At 37.1% G+C, this 17446-nt stretch overlaps 1 protein-coding gene across 1 annotated transcript in view; it reads right to left on the bottom strand.

Moving 5' to 3' along the window:
• The window catches only part of CCBE1 (collagen and calcium binding EGF domains 1), a 638868-nt gene that overhangs the window by 112070 nt on the left and 509352 nt on the right, over nucleotides 1–17446 (bottom strand). The window contains exon 3 of the mRNA XM_053701172.1: nucleotides 9649–9701. Within this exon, the coding sequence (XP_053557147.1) occupies nucleotides 9649–9701 (53 nt within the window). The remainder of the gene's footprint in view (nucleotides 1–9648; nucleotides 9702–17446) is intronic.

Consider the following 17446-nt stretch of genomic DNA (forward strand, 5'->3'; position numbering starts at 1 on the left):
TCCCTCCTGTATGTGTTTGTAAAATTTGTCCTGTCTTTTAAAAGTCTTGTATTGTTTTATTTAAATTAATTGTTTCCATGGACAGCGCTGCGGAATATGTTGGCGCTTCATAAATAAAGTATAATAATAATAATAATTTGTCAGAAAAAATCTACTGTTCATTTAAAAAGTGCTAATATATTATGGGCCAGATAACAAGTGGAGTGCAAATGTTTGCACGCGAGCAATAAGGGTTTTATTGCGGGTATTTGCACTTGTCGGGCTTACCACTGGTATTTTGAGTTGAAAGTAAACGTGATCGATTGAACGCAATAGTAATTTACGCTATAATGATTATGGTGTCCTCAGAGCCCTTGTTAACTGTTGCGCACTGTTACACTCATAATAACACTATCTAATAAAATAAAAAAAAATACAAAAGTTATAAGGGCTCAAATATATGAGGTCTTAGGTAGGCAAAGGGCTTTAAAGGGACACTAAACCCAAGATTTTTCTTTCATGATTCAGATAGAGAATACAATTTTAAGCAACATTCCAATTTACTTCTATTATTTAATTTGCTTAATTCTTTAGATATCCTTTGATGAAGAAATAGCTATGCACAAGGGTGAGCCAATCACATGGGGAATCTATGTGCAGCAACCAATCAGCAACTACTGGGCCTATCTAGATATGCTTTTCAGAAAAGGATATCAAGAGAATGAAGCAAATTAGATAATAGAAGTCAATTAGAAAGTTGTTTAACATGCCATGCTCTTTCTAAATCATGAAAGAAAAAAAATTGGGTTTCATGTCCCTTTAACATTGAGATACATTCATATACATGTCTAAATATGTATGTATATATATATATATATATATATATATATATATATATATATGTGTGTGTGTGTGTGTGTGTGTGTGCATATATATTTATGTATTTATATGTGTATATATGTATTTACATAAAAACACATAAATACATATGTACACACACATAAGACATATATTTAAGTGCATTGAAGCCCTTTGCTGTCAAGCAGATGAAAACATGAAAAAACATATTTATGCAATATTCATATTTAATAAAGATTTTTTATTTTTTATTTACTGTAAATATGTCACATTCTGATGTTCTGCACATAGCAGAATATGTTATATGTATTTTTAAATAAATATTCCTATATATATCTATAAGTATATATAATCATGTATAGGGGTGGAACATGTATACAGCAGGTACAGTGGCACCGGGGCCCAAAGCCTGGGGGGCCCATATCAGTAAGTCTTCAAATAGGCTTGTGCAGAATGTGTGCAATCCTAATACATGTGAGCCTTCTATTAGTACAGGTTTCAGGTGTAGCTGTCTATCCTCAAAATTATTATACATAGTTACCATTATGGGGGCCCAAAAAAATATTGCACCAGGGCCCTCTGTTGAGTAGGTCCGCTACTGTGTGTGTGTATATATATATATATATATATATATATATATACAGTATATATATATATATATATATATATATATATATATATATATAGTTATAGATATATATTGTGCCAAAAAATCATCAGATATACAGTATATAGGAATATTTATTTATGAATAAATAGGACATATTCTTCTTGTGAAGACCATTGGAATGCAAAATATTCATATTGGGTTAGCACACTTGAGAATATGCGATGCGGGTTTGTGAGCGAGTAGAGTGTTTGTTTCATTTATGGGGGAATAAGTAAAAGAGCACGCAAAATTCTAAGTTTGGCTTTTATCGCTGGGTTAGCAAAAACAGTTTACTACAAGCGCAACCCGACGCGCGCAAAAAGCATAGTTCTATTGCCGTTAACGCTCAAACAGGAGCGTTAATAATCTCTCCACTTGTAATCGAGCCCTATATTTTGATTCTAAACATACAATTCTATTGTATTTAATGGTCTTTTAAAAATGCACCAATATAACCAGATATTAAGCCGTTCACTTTCAATTGCAAAGCTTTAGCTGTTGTTTTTTTTACATTAGCCTGCAGACAATTCTCTGAGCATTAAAGCCACGTGTTCTTTTTTTGGTGGGGTGATATATATATATATATTTTTATTTAAGAGGAGAGTTTCTTCTAAGCAGCATCCCTGCATTCTATTTTTCTCACAAGATTCCATATGGGAATATAGAAGCTAGCATCAACTGTTCGTGTGATTTAGACCAGGGGTGTCCAAACTTTGCTCTCCAGAGGTTTTGGAACTACTTTTCCCATGATGCTCAGCTAGATAAAATGCTGGCTGAGCATCATCGGAAATGTAGTTCCAAAACCTCTGGAGAACAAAGTTTGGACACCCCTGATTTAGACTGTGTCTTGGCTAATTGGAATTTAAAGCTGGTCTTTTTTTTTAATTCACTGAATTAATATTTTTAGTATTAAAAACGGAATTTGAAAAATCCAAACGATAAGTTTTCAATTTATTTTTTCAGCATGTAGAAATTCAGCAACCTGCTTAAGAACTCAAGTTGAGAGTGCGGATCCCAGGGCTGACGCAACCAGTGTGTGGGAAGACAGCTGTCATCACCCGAGCAACTTAAAGACACAAATTCTGCATCTTAGAGTTTGCTATGCCAAGCAAACCGCTTTTAATAGCAACATTTAATATGATGGACTGTTTTACACATTGGGGAACGTAATGTAAACTGGCAATGAATTTTAATATGTTAGTTATTACTCATCTGGGGGTGAAAATGCCAAAGTCCAAGTAATTTGCTACGAACTGAATTGAAATGCTTTAACGCCTCCAGCACTTAGCAAGGCCACTGGAGACTCAAAAGACGGTTTATAGTATAAAGACCTTGGTTTAAGATCAATAAATGATGTAAATAAACTTTAATAAAAACATGATTTTCTTAAGGTTATTTTTTTTTCTGTTTAACTGCTTAGCACATCACAGTTTAGTCTACAGTTTGATTTTCTTATCTGTATTCCAGGATAGAAAATCTTTTTTATTTTTTTTATTTATCACATTCTTTTCTTAAAAAGAACACACTACAATGCAAAACTCAAGACCTTTATTGGAAGTGAAGATACAACAGATTGCCTTGTAAAGAGGTGAAGCGGGGGGTTTATGTTAGCATCAGCATTCAAGATATATAGTGTAGAGCATGATTTTGATCCAAGGAAATTACATTGCAAAAAAAAAAAAGGAAAGAAAAAGATGGTGTTCAATGCACTTTGCTCCACATCTGAAAATTGAATGTTAAATATCTGATGAGTCGAATAAATCTTAACAATTAAAACAAATAGTGGCATTGCACCAAAGAGGGGTTATCCCTTTTTGAGGGATTTGTTCTATTGTCCTCAAAAAAAAAGAGGTACTCAAAAAGTCAATTAATAAAAATATATATTAATTTGTGCTTGCAATTGCAATATATTAAGCTTTGCACTTTTCGCAATTCTTTGATTATACCTGCCCCTGGGAACTACAGTTTCCTGCATGCTGCGCTGCAATATAAGAAGGAGGTGTGTATTGCTTGACTAAGAGGAGGTGAGTGCTCAGTGCAGAGCTACCAAACATCGAACAATTTATTGGATTGTTTTGGGTTGGGAGCCCTGAGAGAAAATAGGGACTGTTCTGGCTCTGCCCACCACCTATGTAACTCAGCCCAACCCTGAGCATGACAAGTCTGTCACTGCCATGCCCATGGCTCAGCCATGAGCTCACTACTTCCCCCACAAAACAGTCCCAGAAAGCATCTTGGAAATGTTGGGAGGTCTGTAATTGTGTTTTGATGCAAGTTAAAAGTATGGCATGCTGATTGTGCAGCTTATCAGCAGACTCAGTATTCACTGAGGACCATGTGCTTGTGGTGCAGTGGGAGGGGAGGTAAGAAAGTCTAAATATGGAGTTGATAATCACAGTCTACATAAAACTGACCTTTTTTCAAAATCTGTAACAATATTTAATTATATCTTTTTCTCCAATCAGCGCTCTAGCTACAACAAAAGTGCCATATGGGGAGAGCGCTGATTGGACAACAATTTAAACCTTTAGTACTCAGAAAAATTGTCTTCTGAAGTGGGTGACGGAGCGCAGGGTATTTTAATTTCATATGTATATTAAAAAGTAACTTATAGCGCATCTTCATTACACCTGATGAATTAAACTCCATCTAAAATATCACTAAGAATCCGGAAAAAGGGGAGAGTTTACCATCACTTTAAGAGCCCTTCCCTTTGCTTCTAATGAAATATAACAATTCCAGTTTTTCAAATGTCCCTCATGAAATCTCTGCCTCCCATCTAGTAATCATGGCAAAACATTTTCTCTAGCTCTTTTTATCAGTGACTGTTCTGTCTGTGACTGCTGAAATGTGTTGTGCACAGATACTGTGGATCTGTTTTAACATGGAATAAACCTTTGTGATACTTCACTTCTGTGAGTATTTTCCATTGAGTGTGCCATTCCATGTTATAGTGTCCTTTACTTCTGAGGTATGCCACTGCATTGAATACATACAGTTCAAGCTAACCGAGATAGAGAGGCCGACCTTTAAAGAAGCTGATTCTGCTATCTCCAGAGAAAAGTGCACCTTGTTACATATTCTGTCTATGCAGAAGCAGAAGGCCTGTTGGTGGCTGCATTACTTTAAAATGTTTAAAGTTTAAAAGGACATGCAACCCAAATTTTTATTTCATGTTTCAGACAGAGCATGCAGTTTTAAGCAACTTTCCAATTTACTTCTATAATCTGATTTGCTTCATTCTTTTGATATCTTTTGTTGAAAAGCATATCTAAAAAGGCTCAGTAGCTGCTGATTGGTGGCTGCACATAGATGCCTCGTGTGATTGGCTCACTCATGTGCATTTCTATTTTTCAACAAAGGATACCTAAAGAATCAAGCAAATTAGATAAAAGAAGTCAATTGGAATGTTGTTTAGAATTGTGTTCTCTATCTGAATCATGAAAGAAAAAGTTTGGGTTTCATGTCCCTTTAAGGAGAGGATTCACCTTTTCACATATTAGCACGAATATTGTTTTTACATACTGATATAGACAGGTGCTCATGGGGTGGTTGATATAGGCATATGAATGACAGGGAATGCAGAGTTATAGGCCTCTAGTTATCAAGCTGTCAACCTCAAATACGCTGGAATTCCGCAGCGTATTTGTGGCGAGGCTGATTCGCCTAAGTTATCAAGCCCTACACACCGGCAAAAGTAGAATTTTGTGACGTAAGCTACGATCCGTCTGACTCAGTCTGACACAGATCGATTATTACGTCACTACAGATGTTCCGAACGCAAGTTCAGCACAATCTGACTACTTTTGCTAGTTATCAAATGACTAGCAGGTACGCTCGGCACTTTTCCGGCCCAGTGTACCTGGTTTTCAATCCGTCGCCCTGGAGGTGGCGGATCCCATAGGAATCAATGGGAGTCTGACCATAGTGAAAGCTCATGTTTGCTGCTGCCCAACATCCCATTTATTCCTATGGGAAGTGTCTGCACCTAACACCCTAACATGTACCCCGAGTCTAAACACCACTAATCTGCCCCCCTACACCGCCGCCACCTATATTAAACATGTTAACCCCTAAACTGCCACTCCCGGAGCCCACCGCCACTCTAATAAACTTATTAACCCCTAAACCGCCGCTCCCGGACCCCGCCGCAACTATAATAAATATGTTAACCCCTAAACCGCCACTCCCGGACCCCGCCGCCACCTACATAAAACCAATTAACCCCTATCCTGCCCCCCCATACCGCCGCCACCTATAATCAATTTATTAACCCCTATCCTGCCGATCCTGTACCCTGCCACAACTAAATAAATTGTTTAACCCCTAAACCGCCGGTCCCGGACCCCGCCACCACCTACATTAAATTTATTAACCCCTAATCTGCCCCCCCTACACCGTCGCCACCTATATTAAATGAATTAACCCCTATCCTGCCCCCTATACCGCTGCAACCTATATTAAACCTATTAACCCCTAAACCTAAGTCTAACACTAACCCTAACACCCCCTAACTTAAATATTAATTAAATAAATCTAAATAAAAATTACTCTTATTTACTAAATTAATCCTATTAAAAACTAAATACTTACCTATAAAATAAACCCTAAGATAGCTACAATATAACTCATAGTTACATTGTAGCTATTTTAGGATTTATTTTTATTTTACAGGCAAATTTCAAATTATTTAAACTAGGTACAATATCTATTAAATAGTTATTAACTATTTAATAGCTACCTAGATAAAATAAAGACAAATTTACCTGTAAAATAAAAACTAACCTAAGTTACAATTACACCTAACACTACACTATCAATAAATACATTATTCTTATTTAAAACTAAATACTTACCTGTAAAATAAACCCTAAGATAGCTACAATGTAATTAATAATTACATTGTAGCTATTTTAGGATTTATTTTTATTTTACAGGTAACTTTGTATTTATTTTAACTAGGTACAATAGTTATTAAATAGTTATTAACTATTTAATAACTACCTAGTTAAAAGAAATACACAATTACCTGTAAAATAAATCCTAGCCTAAGTTACAATTAAACCTAACACTACACTATCATTAAATAAATTAATTAACTACAAGTAGCTACAATTAAATACAATTAAATAAACTAACTAAAGTACAAATAAAACACTAAATTACAAAAAATAAAAAAAGATTACAAGAATTTTAAGCTAATTACACCTAATCTAAGCACCCTAATAAAATAACAAAGCCCCCCAAAATAAAAAAATGCCCTACCCTATTCTACATTAAAAAGTAATCAGCTCTTTTACCAGCCCTTAAAAGGGCTTTTTGCGGGGCATTGCCCCAAAGTAATCAGCTCTTTTACCTGTAAAAAAAATACAACCCCCCCAACATTAAAACCCACATACCTTCTATTGGCTGATCGGAACAGCCAATAGAATGCGAGCTCATTCTGATTGGCTGATTGGATCAGCCAATTGGATTGAACTTCAATCTGATTGGCTGATTGAATCAGCCAAACAGATTTTTCCTACCTAGAATCCTATCAGCCAATCGGAATTTGAGGGACGCCATCTTGGATGACGTCACTTAAAGGAATATTCATTCGTCGGGTAGTCGTCGGTTGAAGAGGATGGCTCCTCGTCGGCTCCTTTGAAGATGGCTCCGCTCTGGATGTGTGAAGATTGAAGACGCCACCTGGATGAAGACTTCTCGTGGATGAAGGACCTCTTCAGCGCCCCTTGGATGAAGACTTCTATCGGATGGAAGACCTGTTCAGCGCCCCTTGGATGATGACTTCAGCCCAGCTGGGTGAACACGACTCAAGGTAGGGAGATCTCCAGGGGGTTAGTGTTAGGTTTTTTAAGGGGGGTTTGGGTGGGTTGGAGTAGGGGTATGTGGGTGGTGGGTTTTAATGTTGGGGGGGTTGTATTTTTTTTACAGGTAAAAGAGCTGATTACTTTGGGTAATGCCCTGCAAAAAGCCCTTTTAAGGGCTGGTAAAAGAGCTGATTACTTTTTAATGTAGAATAGGGTAGGGCATTTTTTTTATTTTGGAGGGCTTTGTTATTTTATTAGGGGGCTTAGATTAGGTGTAATTAGCTTAAAATTCTTGTAATCTTTTTTTATTTTTTGCAATTTAGTGTTTTTTGTACTTTAGTTAGTTTATTTAATTGCATTTAATTGTAGCTACTTGTAGTTAATTAATTAATTTAATTTATTTAATGATAGTGTAGTGTTAGGTTTAATTGTAACTTAGGTTAGGATTTATTTTACAGGTAATTTTGTATTTCTTTTAACTAGGTAGTTATTAAATAGTTAATAACTATTTAATAACTATTGTACCCAGTTAAAATAAATACAAAGTTACCTGTAAAATAAAAATAAATCCTAAAATAGCTATTATTAATTACATTGTAGCTATCTTATGGTTTATTTTACAGGTAAGTATTTAGTTTTAAATAGGGATAATTTATTTAATGATAGTGTAGTGTTAGGTGTAATTGTAACTTTTGTCTTTATTTTATCTAGGTAGCTATTAAATAGTTAATAACTATTTAATAGCTATTGTACCTAGTTTAAATAAATTGAAATTTGCCTGTAAAATAAAAATAAATCCTAAAATAGCTACAATGTAATTATTAGTTATATTGCAGCTATCTTAGGGTTTATTTTATAGGTAAGTATTTAGTTTTAAATAGGAATAATTAATTTAATAAGAGTAATATTTATTTAGATTTATTTAATAAATATTTAAGTTAGGGGGGTGTTAGGGTTAGTGTTAGACTTAGGTTTAGGGGTTAATAACTTTATTATAGGTTGCCACGGTATAGGGGGGGCAGGATAGGGGTTAATTAGTTTAATATAGATGGCGGCGGTATAGGGGGGGCAGGATAGGGGTTAATAAATTTATTATAGGTGGCGACGGTGTAGGGGGGGCAGATTAGGGGTTAATAAGTTTAATATAGGCGGCGGCGGGGTCCGGGAGCAGCGGTTTAGGGGTTAAACAATTTATTTAGTTGCGGCGGGGTCCGGGATCCACAGGATAGGGGTTAATAACTTTATTATAGGTGGCGGCGGTATAGGGAGGGGCAGGATAGGGGTTAATAGGTATTATGTAGGTGGCGGAGGGGTCCGGGAGCGGCGTTTTAGGGGTTAATGCATTTATTATAGTTGCGGCGGGGTCTAGGAGCGGCAGTTTAGAGGTTAATAACTTTATTTAGTTGCGGGGGGGCTCCGGGGGCGGCGGTATAGGGGGTAGAACAGTATAGTATAGTGTGGGTGCTTAGTGACAGGTTATCAATAAAGCTGTAGAAAAGCCGAAGAGCAGCGAGATTGGATGAGTGATAACTATCACAGTCCGCTGCTCATCGCCCCGTACTTAAAATTACGGAGCTTAATAACTAGAGGCCATAGAGTCTGATCTGAGATCTGATTATAACCCCACCTACTGTTACACCCAGATCACCAGCTGGCCGTCTAGTATTTTGTGTAGGACAAATGGCAACACTTACTGCAAAACTGTTATTTTATCATTTGAATCCATAAAGTAATTCTTATCTAATTTGCCTTAGGGGCATATATCTATCAAGCTCCGTATGGAGCTTGATGCCCCGTGTTTCTGGCGAGCCTGCAGACTCGCCAGAAACAGCAGTTATGAAGCAGCGGTCACAAAGACCGCTGCTCCATAACCTGTCCGCCTGCTCTGAGCAGGCGGACAGACATCGCCGAAATCAACCCGATCGAGTACGATCGGGTTGATTGACACCCCCCTGCTGGTGGCCCATTGGCCGCGAGTCTGCAGGGGGCGGCGTTGCACCAGCAGCTCTTCTGAGCTGCTGGTGCAATGCTGAATACGGCGAGCGTATTGCTCGCCGTATTCAGCAAAGTCTGGCGGACCTGATCTGCACTGTCGGATCAGGTCCGCCAGACTTTGATAACTTGGGGCCATAGTCTGTTCCTTAAATAGGTTTTTATATCATTTTTAGTTATTATAGATTGCTGGGGGTTACTGTTTGTTTGTTTGTTTGTTTGTTTGTTTGATTTGTTCCTTTCTAGAGCAAGACTTGGATCAATTTGGCAATAATTTTCCATCAAAGCAACATTAATATCACTGTATTTTAGAACAAGCTACACAGTGTTTCTTGGAAATATGTAATAAAAAAATCCTACCTTCTGGAATGCATTGGCCAAGGACAAATTTATAACCTTTACAGCATTTTTTCCTGAAAGACAAAAATAAATATTGTAAAATTAATGGATTGACTGTAACCATATAAGAAAAATAATATAGATTCTCTCATTAATATCTCCTATTGTTTTTTATATGAGGGTTGCAGTAAAAAAGATATTTGGGATCACACCTATTTTTGTTTCAGTACTAAAGCAATACAACCAATTTCACTGCCAAACATCAGAAACACATTCTAGAAAAGATAAGTATGCAGGAAAGGAGAGAAAAGAGAACAATGTCACATAATTATTACAATTACTTGTTATTAAAGAGACGTTAAGCTTCAAATAGTATATCAAGTATAGAAAAAGCACTAAATAGGTTCAAAATATTAATTTTGTTTTAAAATAAACAGAAAGTACATGTTTGTGTGCAACTTATATACGGGATAAAAAGGTCACTTGTGGACAGTGTCAATGCATTCAAAAGCATACAGTGGGGAAAAAAAGTATTTAGTCAGCCACCAATTGTGCAAGTTCTCCCACTTAAGAAGATGAGAGAGGCCTGTAACGTACACCTCAACTATGAGAGACAAAATGTGGAAACAAATCCAGACAATCACATTGTCTGAATTGGAAAGAATTTATTTGCAAATTATGGTGGAAAATAAGTATTTGGTCAATATCAAAAGTTCATCTCAATACTTTGTTATATATCCTTTGTTGGCAATGACAGAGGTCAAATGTTTTCTGTAAGTCTTCACAAGGTTGTCACACACTGCTGCTGGTATGTTGGCCCATTCCTGCATATAGATCTCCTCTATAGCAGTGATGTTTTGGGGCTGTCGCTGGGCAACATGGACTTTCAACTCCCTCCAAAGGTTTTCTATGGGGTTGAGATCTGGAGACTGGCTAGGCCACTCCAGGACCTTGAAATGCTTCTTACGAAGCCACTCCGTTGCCCGGGCGGTGTGTTTGGGATCATTGTCATGCTGAAAGACCCAGCCATATTTCATATTCAATGCCCTTGCTGATGGAAGGAGGTTTGCACTCAAAATCTCACGATACATGGCCCCATTCATTCTTTCATGTACACGGATCAGTCGTCCTGTTCCTTTTGCAGAGAAACAGCCCCAAAGCATGATGTTGCCACCCCCATGCTTCACAGTAGGTATGGTGTTCTCTCCTCCAAACACGACAAGTTGTGTTTCTACCAAACAGTTCTACTTTGGTTTCATCTGACCATATGATATTCTCCCAATCTGCTTCTGGATCATCCAAATGCTCTCTAGCAAACTTCAGACGGGCCCGGACATGTACTGGCATAAGCAGGGGGACACGTCTGGCACTGCAGGATCTGAGTCCCTGGCAGCGTAGTGTGTTACTGATGGTAGCCTCTGTTACGTTGGTCCAGCTCTCTGCAGGTCATTCACTAGGCCCCCCCATGTAGTTCTGGGATGTTTGCACACCGTTCATGTGATCATTTTGACCCCACATCGTGAGATCTTGCGTGGAGCCCCAGATCGAGGGAGATTATCAGTGGTCTTGTATATCTTCCATTTTCTAATTATTGCTCCCACAGTTGATTTCTTCACACCAAGCTGCGTGCCTATTGCAGATTCAGTCTTCCCAGCTTGGTGCAGGTCTACAATTTTGTTTCTGGTGTCCTTCGACAGCTCTTTGGTCTTCACCATAGTGGAGTTTGGAGTGTGACTGTTTGAGGTTGTGGACAGGTGTCTTTTATACTGATAACAAGTTCAAACAGGTGCCATTAATACAGGTAATGAGTGGAGGACAGAGGAGCCTCTTAAAGAAGAAGATACAGGTATGTGAGAGCCAGAAATCTTGCTTGTTTGTAGGTGACCAAATACTTATTTTCCACCATAATTTGCAAATAAATTCTTTACAAATCAGACAATGTGATTGTCTGGATTTGTTTCCACATTTTGTCTCTCATAGTTGAGGTATACCTATGATGAAAATTACAGGCCTCTCTCATCTTCTTAAGTGGGAGAACTTGCACAATTGGTGGCTGACTAAATACTTTTTTTCCCCACTGTAACTAAACAAAAAGTATTTTCCTCAGTAAAAGAAACATAATTTCACAAAAATTAAAATGCCCTCTTTTAGACACACCAAAGAAAAAATACCTCAATGTCCCTTTTATTCATATTTCTTTCTTAACAAAAGATGTGGTAAAATGGGGTCCCTCAGAAATATCTCCATACACATAAAGACATTTTTTTTTTCTTTTTTCTTCTAAGACTTCTTCAAAATATTTTGAAAGAAACAATTTTTACTATTGCAACCTACTCCTAAGTGGCCTTCCCATGTCCTATCATGGCTCCCTCCAGTCTATCATGACTGCCTCAGCTAAATCCATTAATCTAAATTGCTGATCACCGTCAGCTGCACCTTTCTGCTGGTCATTACTACACTGGCTCCACTTACGTTTAAAAAACGGTTCAACACATTGACCCTAACCTAAAAGGTTCTCCACAACCTCAAACCTACGTCTCTGATCTACATTTTGTCCATCCCCATCATTATTAGCATTATTATTATCAGTTATTTGTAGAGCGCCAACAGATTCTGGTTTGTTTTTGCGCACTATTCGGGTTAGCGCTAGCGCAAAATAAGTTTGTTTGGAACTTGTAATACGAACGCAACCTGAAAAGCACAAAAATGAAAATCCAAGCGGAGTTTTTGCTTACGAAATTTTTTTATATACAGCACCACTTGTAATCTAGCCCTATGTGTGGCATGACAGGAATACCATACATGCAGAAAAGTGGCAGGACCAGCACACACCTCAGAAGATTGTCCCTTTATACCAATCTTGGGTGAATGTAGGTGCACACCTGAAGGACCTCCCTTTCCAGAGTCCCAGTGAATACAATGCAATAGAACACACAGGTAGCACTCTAAATATAAACAGCACCTTTATTGATCAACATTTCGGGGCTTCTGCCCCTTTATCAAGCTAACAAACAAGTGAATATGTCAAGCTGTTATAGACACAGGTGACCAATCACAACATCATAGGGAGGGGTCACTGGAAGTGAGATCACACATGACCTCATACACATCATCACTCATACTTAACCCCTACACTATGAGACAAACTGACTCATAACTGGAAGATCAACTAATAAAAAGTAATTTGTTAAAATATTCTCTTCTAAAATCAGTTTATAATCTTTCACTAGAAATGTTATTTTCTATCACCTAGATTACAAGTTTTGCGCTATAGAGGGTGCGAAAGGAACGCAACAAAAGTTGCGTAATTTCACCCTCCATAGCGTTGCCATTACATGTTTCAGAAAAAACGCCTTGTGCGTGCGATATGGTGGAGATAAGCTCCATACCGCACAAAATACAAGTGCTGCTTTGACATGCTCGTGCATGCTTTCCCCATAGACATCAATGGGGAGAGAGTGTTAGAAATAAAACTAACACCTGAGATCACGGAATGAAAAGCTCCGTAACGCAACCCCATTGATGTCTATTGGGGAAAAAAAGTTACGTCTAAACCTAACACCCTAATATAAATCCCAAGTCTAAACACCCCTAATCTGCCGCCCCCGACATCGCTGACACCTAAATAAAGTTATTAACCCCTAATCTGCCACACCCAACATCGCCGTCACTATAATAAAGTTATTAAACCCTATTCCCCCAAACCCCAACATCCCCGCCACTATAATAAAGCTATTAACCCCTATTCCACCGCTCCCCAACATCGCCGCCATTAAATAAAGTTATTAACCCCTAAACCTCTGGCCTCCCACATCACCGCCAGTAAATAAACCTATTAACCTCTGGCCTTCCACATCGCAAAAAACTAAATTAAACTATTTAAAAATAAACCGAACAACCCTCCAACTTTAAATTAAAATTACAATATCCCTATCTGAAAATAAATAAAAACTTACCTGTGAAATTAAAAAAACCTAAGTTTAAACTAACAATTAACCTAACATAACTATTAAACTAAAATTAAAATAACTACCAAATCTTTTTGGGTGTTTTTTTTTTTTTAGGTTAGGGTTTGGGCTTTATGTAAAAGAGCTGAATGCCCTTTTCAGGGCAATGTAAAAGCGCTGAATGCCCTTTTAAGGGCAATGCCCATACAAATGCTCCTTTCAGGGCAATGAGTAGCTTAGGTTTTTTATTTTGGGGGGTTGGTTGGGTGGTTGGTTTTACTGTATTTTTTCCAGGTAAAAGAGCTGATTTCTTTAGGGCAATGGCCTACAAAAGGCCCTTTAAAGGGCTATTGGTAGTTTATTGTAGGCTAGGGGGTGTTTTTATTTTTATAGGGCTATTAGATTAGGTGTTTTTATTTTTTATATTTTCGTTTGCTATTTTTATAATTTAGTGGGGTTTTTTTAATTTTAGACTTAATTTTTTTTTAGTAGTGTTAGTTTTTTTTAAATGAGTAATTAGGTTTTTTTAATTTCACAGGTAAGTTTTTTATTTTAAGATAGGGATATTGTAATTTTAATTTAAAGTTAGGGGGTTGTTAGGTTTAGGGGTTAATAGTTTAATTTAGTTTTTTGCGATGGGGGGCTGTTGGTTTAGGGGTTAATAAGTTTATTTAGTGGCGGTGATGTGGGAGGCCAGAGGTTTAGGGGTTAATAACTTTTATTAGTGGCGGCGATGTCGAGGAGCGGCGGAATAGGGGTTAACAACTTTATTATAGTGTCGGGGAGCGGCGAAATAGGGGTTACAAGCTTTATCATAGTGGCGGTGTGTTGGGGAGCGGCAGAATAGGGGTTAATAATTTTTAAATAGTGTTTGCGATGCGGGTGGGTGGCTGAATAAAGGTTAATAGGTAGTTTATGGGTGTTAGTGTACTTTGTAACAGTTTAGTTATGAACTTTGTGAAGCATTTTTGTGGCACAAAACTAGGGTTGCACCGATACCTTTTTTTATGACCGAGTACAAGTACCGATACTTGTTTTCAAATACTCGCCGATACCAATTACCGATACTTTTAATGTCATGTGACAGTTTACCAAGCACAATACAGACTAATTATTTAAGATTCCTTCTTTATAATTATAAAGGGCTGTAATTCAAAAGACATTATGAAATAATAAGTTTTATTTGTCACAAAGTTCACTGAACATGTTTATAAATAAAAAATATTACAATAAAATATTACATTTAAAGGGTTGATGCAATTGGGTTGTAGGGCTGTTATATAACATCAATCTGACATTTGTATGGAGGTTCGACTCTAAGCTGAACAGTCTTTCACTTTCCACACTACTGCATGGGGCAGAAAGATATTTTTGGGCCATTTTAGCCAGAGCTGGAAATCTGTTTATTAACTGCCCAGTACTTCAGGGGTTTGTCTGAATGAGGTACAGTGATCTCTCCTACAATAATACAAATAACAGCAATTTGTATTGGCAGAACAGTAGTAAACAATTTTCAGTTTAGTCTCCACTCCAGTTTAAAATGAAATGAGAACATGAGGTTGGAAAAAACACCACAAGATAGCATATGGGTAGGAAATGGAGGTATCAGTTTAAGTATCGGTGCATTTGCACGAGTACAAGTACTGATGCAAATACTTGGTATCGGTACCGATACTAGTATCAGTATCAGTGCAACCGTACACAAAACTCATAACTACTGCTCTCAGAGAGTGGAATGGATCGTGTCGGTATAGGCTGTAACGCAAGCATTTTAGCCTCACCGCACAACTTGCAATACCGGCGTTATATAAATCACACGCAAAAACGTCATTTTTTGAGTGCGGGATTGACATTGCGTTACAGGCTAAAATGTTTGCGGTATAGCTATACCGACAAGACTTGTAATAGCTGCGTTACTGCTTTTACGCTGAAATTGACAATTTTTCAGTGTTAAAACCGTAACGCACAACTTGTAATCTAGCCGCATGTGTTTTTTTTTAAACAAAACACTGCAGAGTTTATTTTAAAAAAGAAGTCGGATATTACACGTTAATCTTTTTTAAGTTTATCATTTTGAACAATTTTGAACAATGAAACAATGACAAAGAAAGTAAGTCTGGTGATGTAGAATTGTGGTTTGCCTTTTAAAGGGACAGTCAACACCAGAATTTGTATTGCTTAAAAATATAGATAATCCCTTTATTACCCATTCCCCAGTTTTACACACTATTATATTAATACACTTTTTACTTCTGTGACTAACTTGTATCTAAGCATCTTCTGACCGCCCCTAATGACATGACTTTTAGTTATTTTGCATATAGTTGCATTTTAGCCAATTAGTGCAGTGTCTGCCACTAGCAACGGGCGTGATCACAATGCTATCTATATGGCCTACATGAGCTTGCTCTCCCCTGCTGTGAAAAGCAAATAAAAAAGAGGCGGCCTTCAACTAGAATACCAAGAGAACAAAGCAAAATTGTTCATACAAGTAAATTGGAAAGTTGTTTAAAATTACATGCCCTATTTGAAAAATGAAAGTTTTGTTGTACTTGACTGTCCCTTTAAGAAACACTAAAGTCAGAATTAAACTTTCATGATTCAGATAGAGCACACAATGTTAAATATCTTTCCAATTCACTTCCACTATCACAATCTGTTTATATGCACAATTTCTAAGCTGCCAGCTTCTACCAAGCATGTGCAAGTCTTCACAGAATATATGCATATGCATTTTGTGATTGGCTGATGGCTGTCACATGGTGCAAGGTAAAGGAAATTAAATTAACTTTAAAATTTCTCAGAATAAAATCTACTTATTTGAAATTCAGACAAAGGGATCCATTTACTTTTAGTCGAGTGGACATGATTTGCAGGCCCTGGGAGCCAAGCGCGCTAAGCCTCCTGTTAACATTGCTGGGGATCTAGCAAGAAGAGGATAAGGTTAGCTTTAGGGTAAGTATTGCAGCTACAGGTGAACAAATGTAAATGTTTGACTAAAATTCTGTATTCATTTTGTTTTAAACAAAATGAATACTGAATAGTGCAGCCAACGAATATTTGGGTAAATTAATGTCCCCGAATATTCGGAACGAAAATTTCCTCTTAAACGAAATGTTCTTGGCTGCACAAGTCTAATGTCCATTACTTCCTGCCACAGCCCTAGAAAGATGCTGTGGTCTCTACAGGAGCGCATATCTAGCCTGATGTCATAAAGCTTCTAGAGTAAATGAGCTGGTTTACTTTTAAAGGAATAGACTAGATAATCAGAGTCAGATTTGCCCATTCTTAGAACAAACATAAAGCAACATGTCAGGTCTCTTATGACACTTAAGGCAGGAGCTACACTCATAATTTCTAAGTGTTAATTTTGCAAGAAAACAAGTAAGTTGTTTGCTGTTTTTTACACAATCTGTTTCTTTTTATGTTTACTTTAATTTAACATATTTGTTTTTACCAAAGGAGCACTGTTTAATATCCATTAAATGTCCCTTGGGCCTCTCTTCCCAGAGCAGCAGCCCCCATAGCGCCAACAGTGATACATATAAATTTCTTGTTTTCGATTTGGCAGGTTCCTCTCTAGGTTGTAACATGAACTTCATAAATGTAATCAAACTGCCGCTGTAATGTTGCCCTGGCAACAGTGAAACAAAATCTATACTTTACAACTGTTTCTCCATCAATGTGATAAACAAGACGCAAGGATATAGTAAATTTTGTGTCAGCATATGTTGTACATCTCATTTCTGTATTATTTTCTCATCAGGCAATTCCACTTTGGAAATGGATATTAATCATTATGGTTTATAAACTGTTTTCACATGTGTTTGTTTTCTTTTTCTGAAGGAATTCTGAATATTTTTTTTTTTTTT

Source organism: Bombina bombina, chromosome 2 (genome assembly GCF_027579735.1).
Source record: "Bombina bombina isolate aBomBom1 chromosome 2, aBomBom1.pri, whole genome shotgun sequence".
Taxonomy (NCBI): domain Eukaryota; kingdom Metazoa; phylum Chordata; class Amphibia; order Anura; family Bombinatoridae; genus Bombina; species Bombina bombina.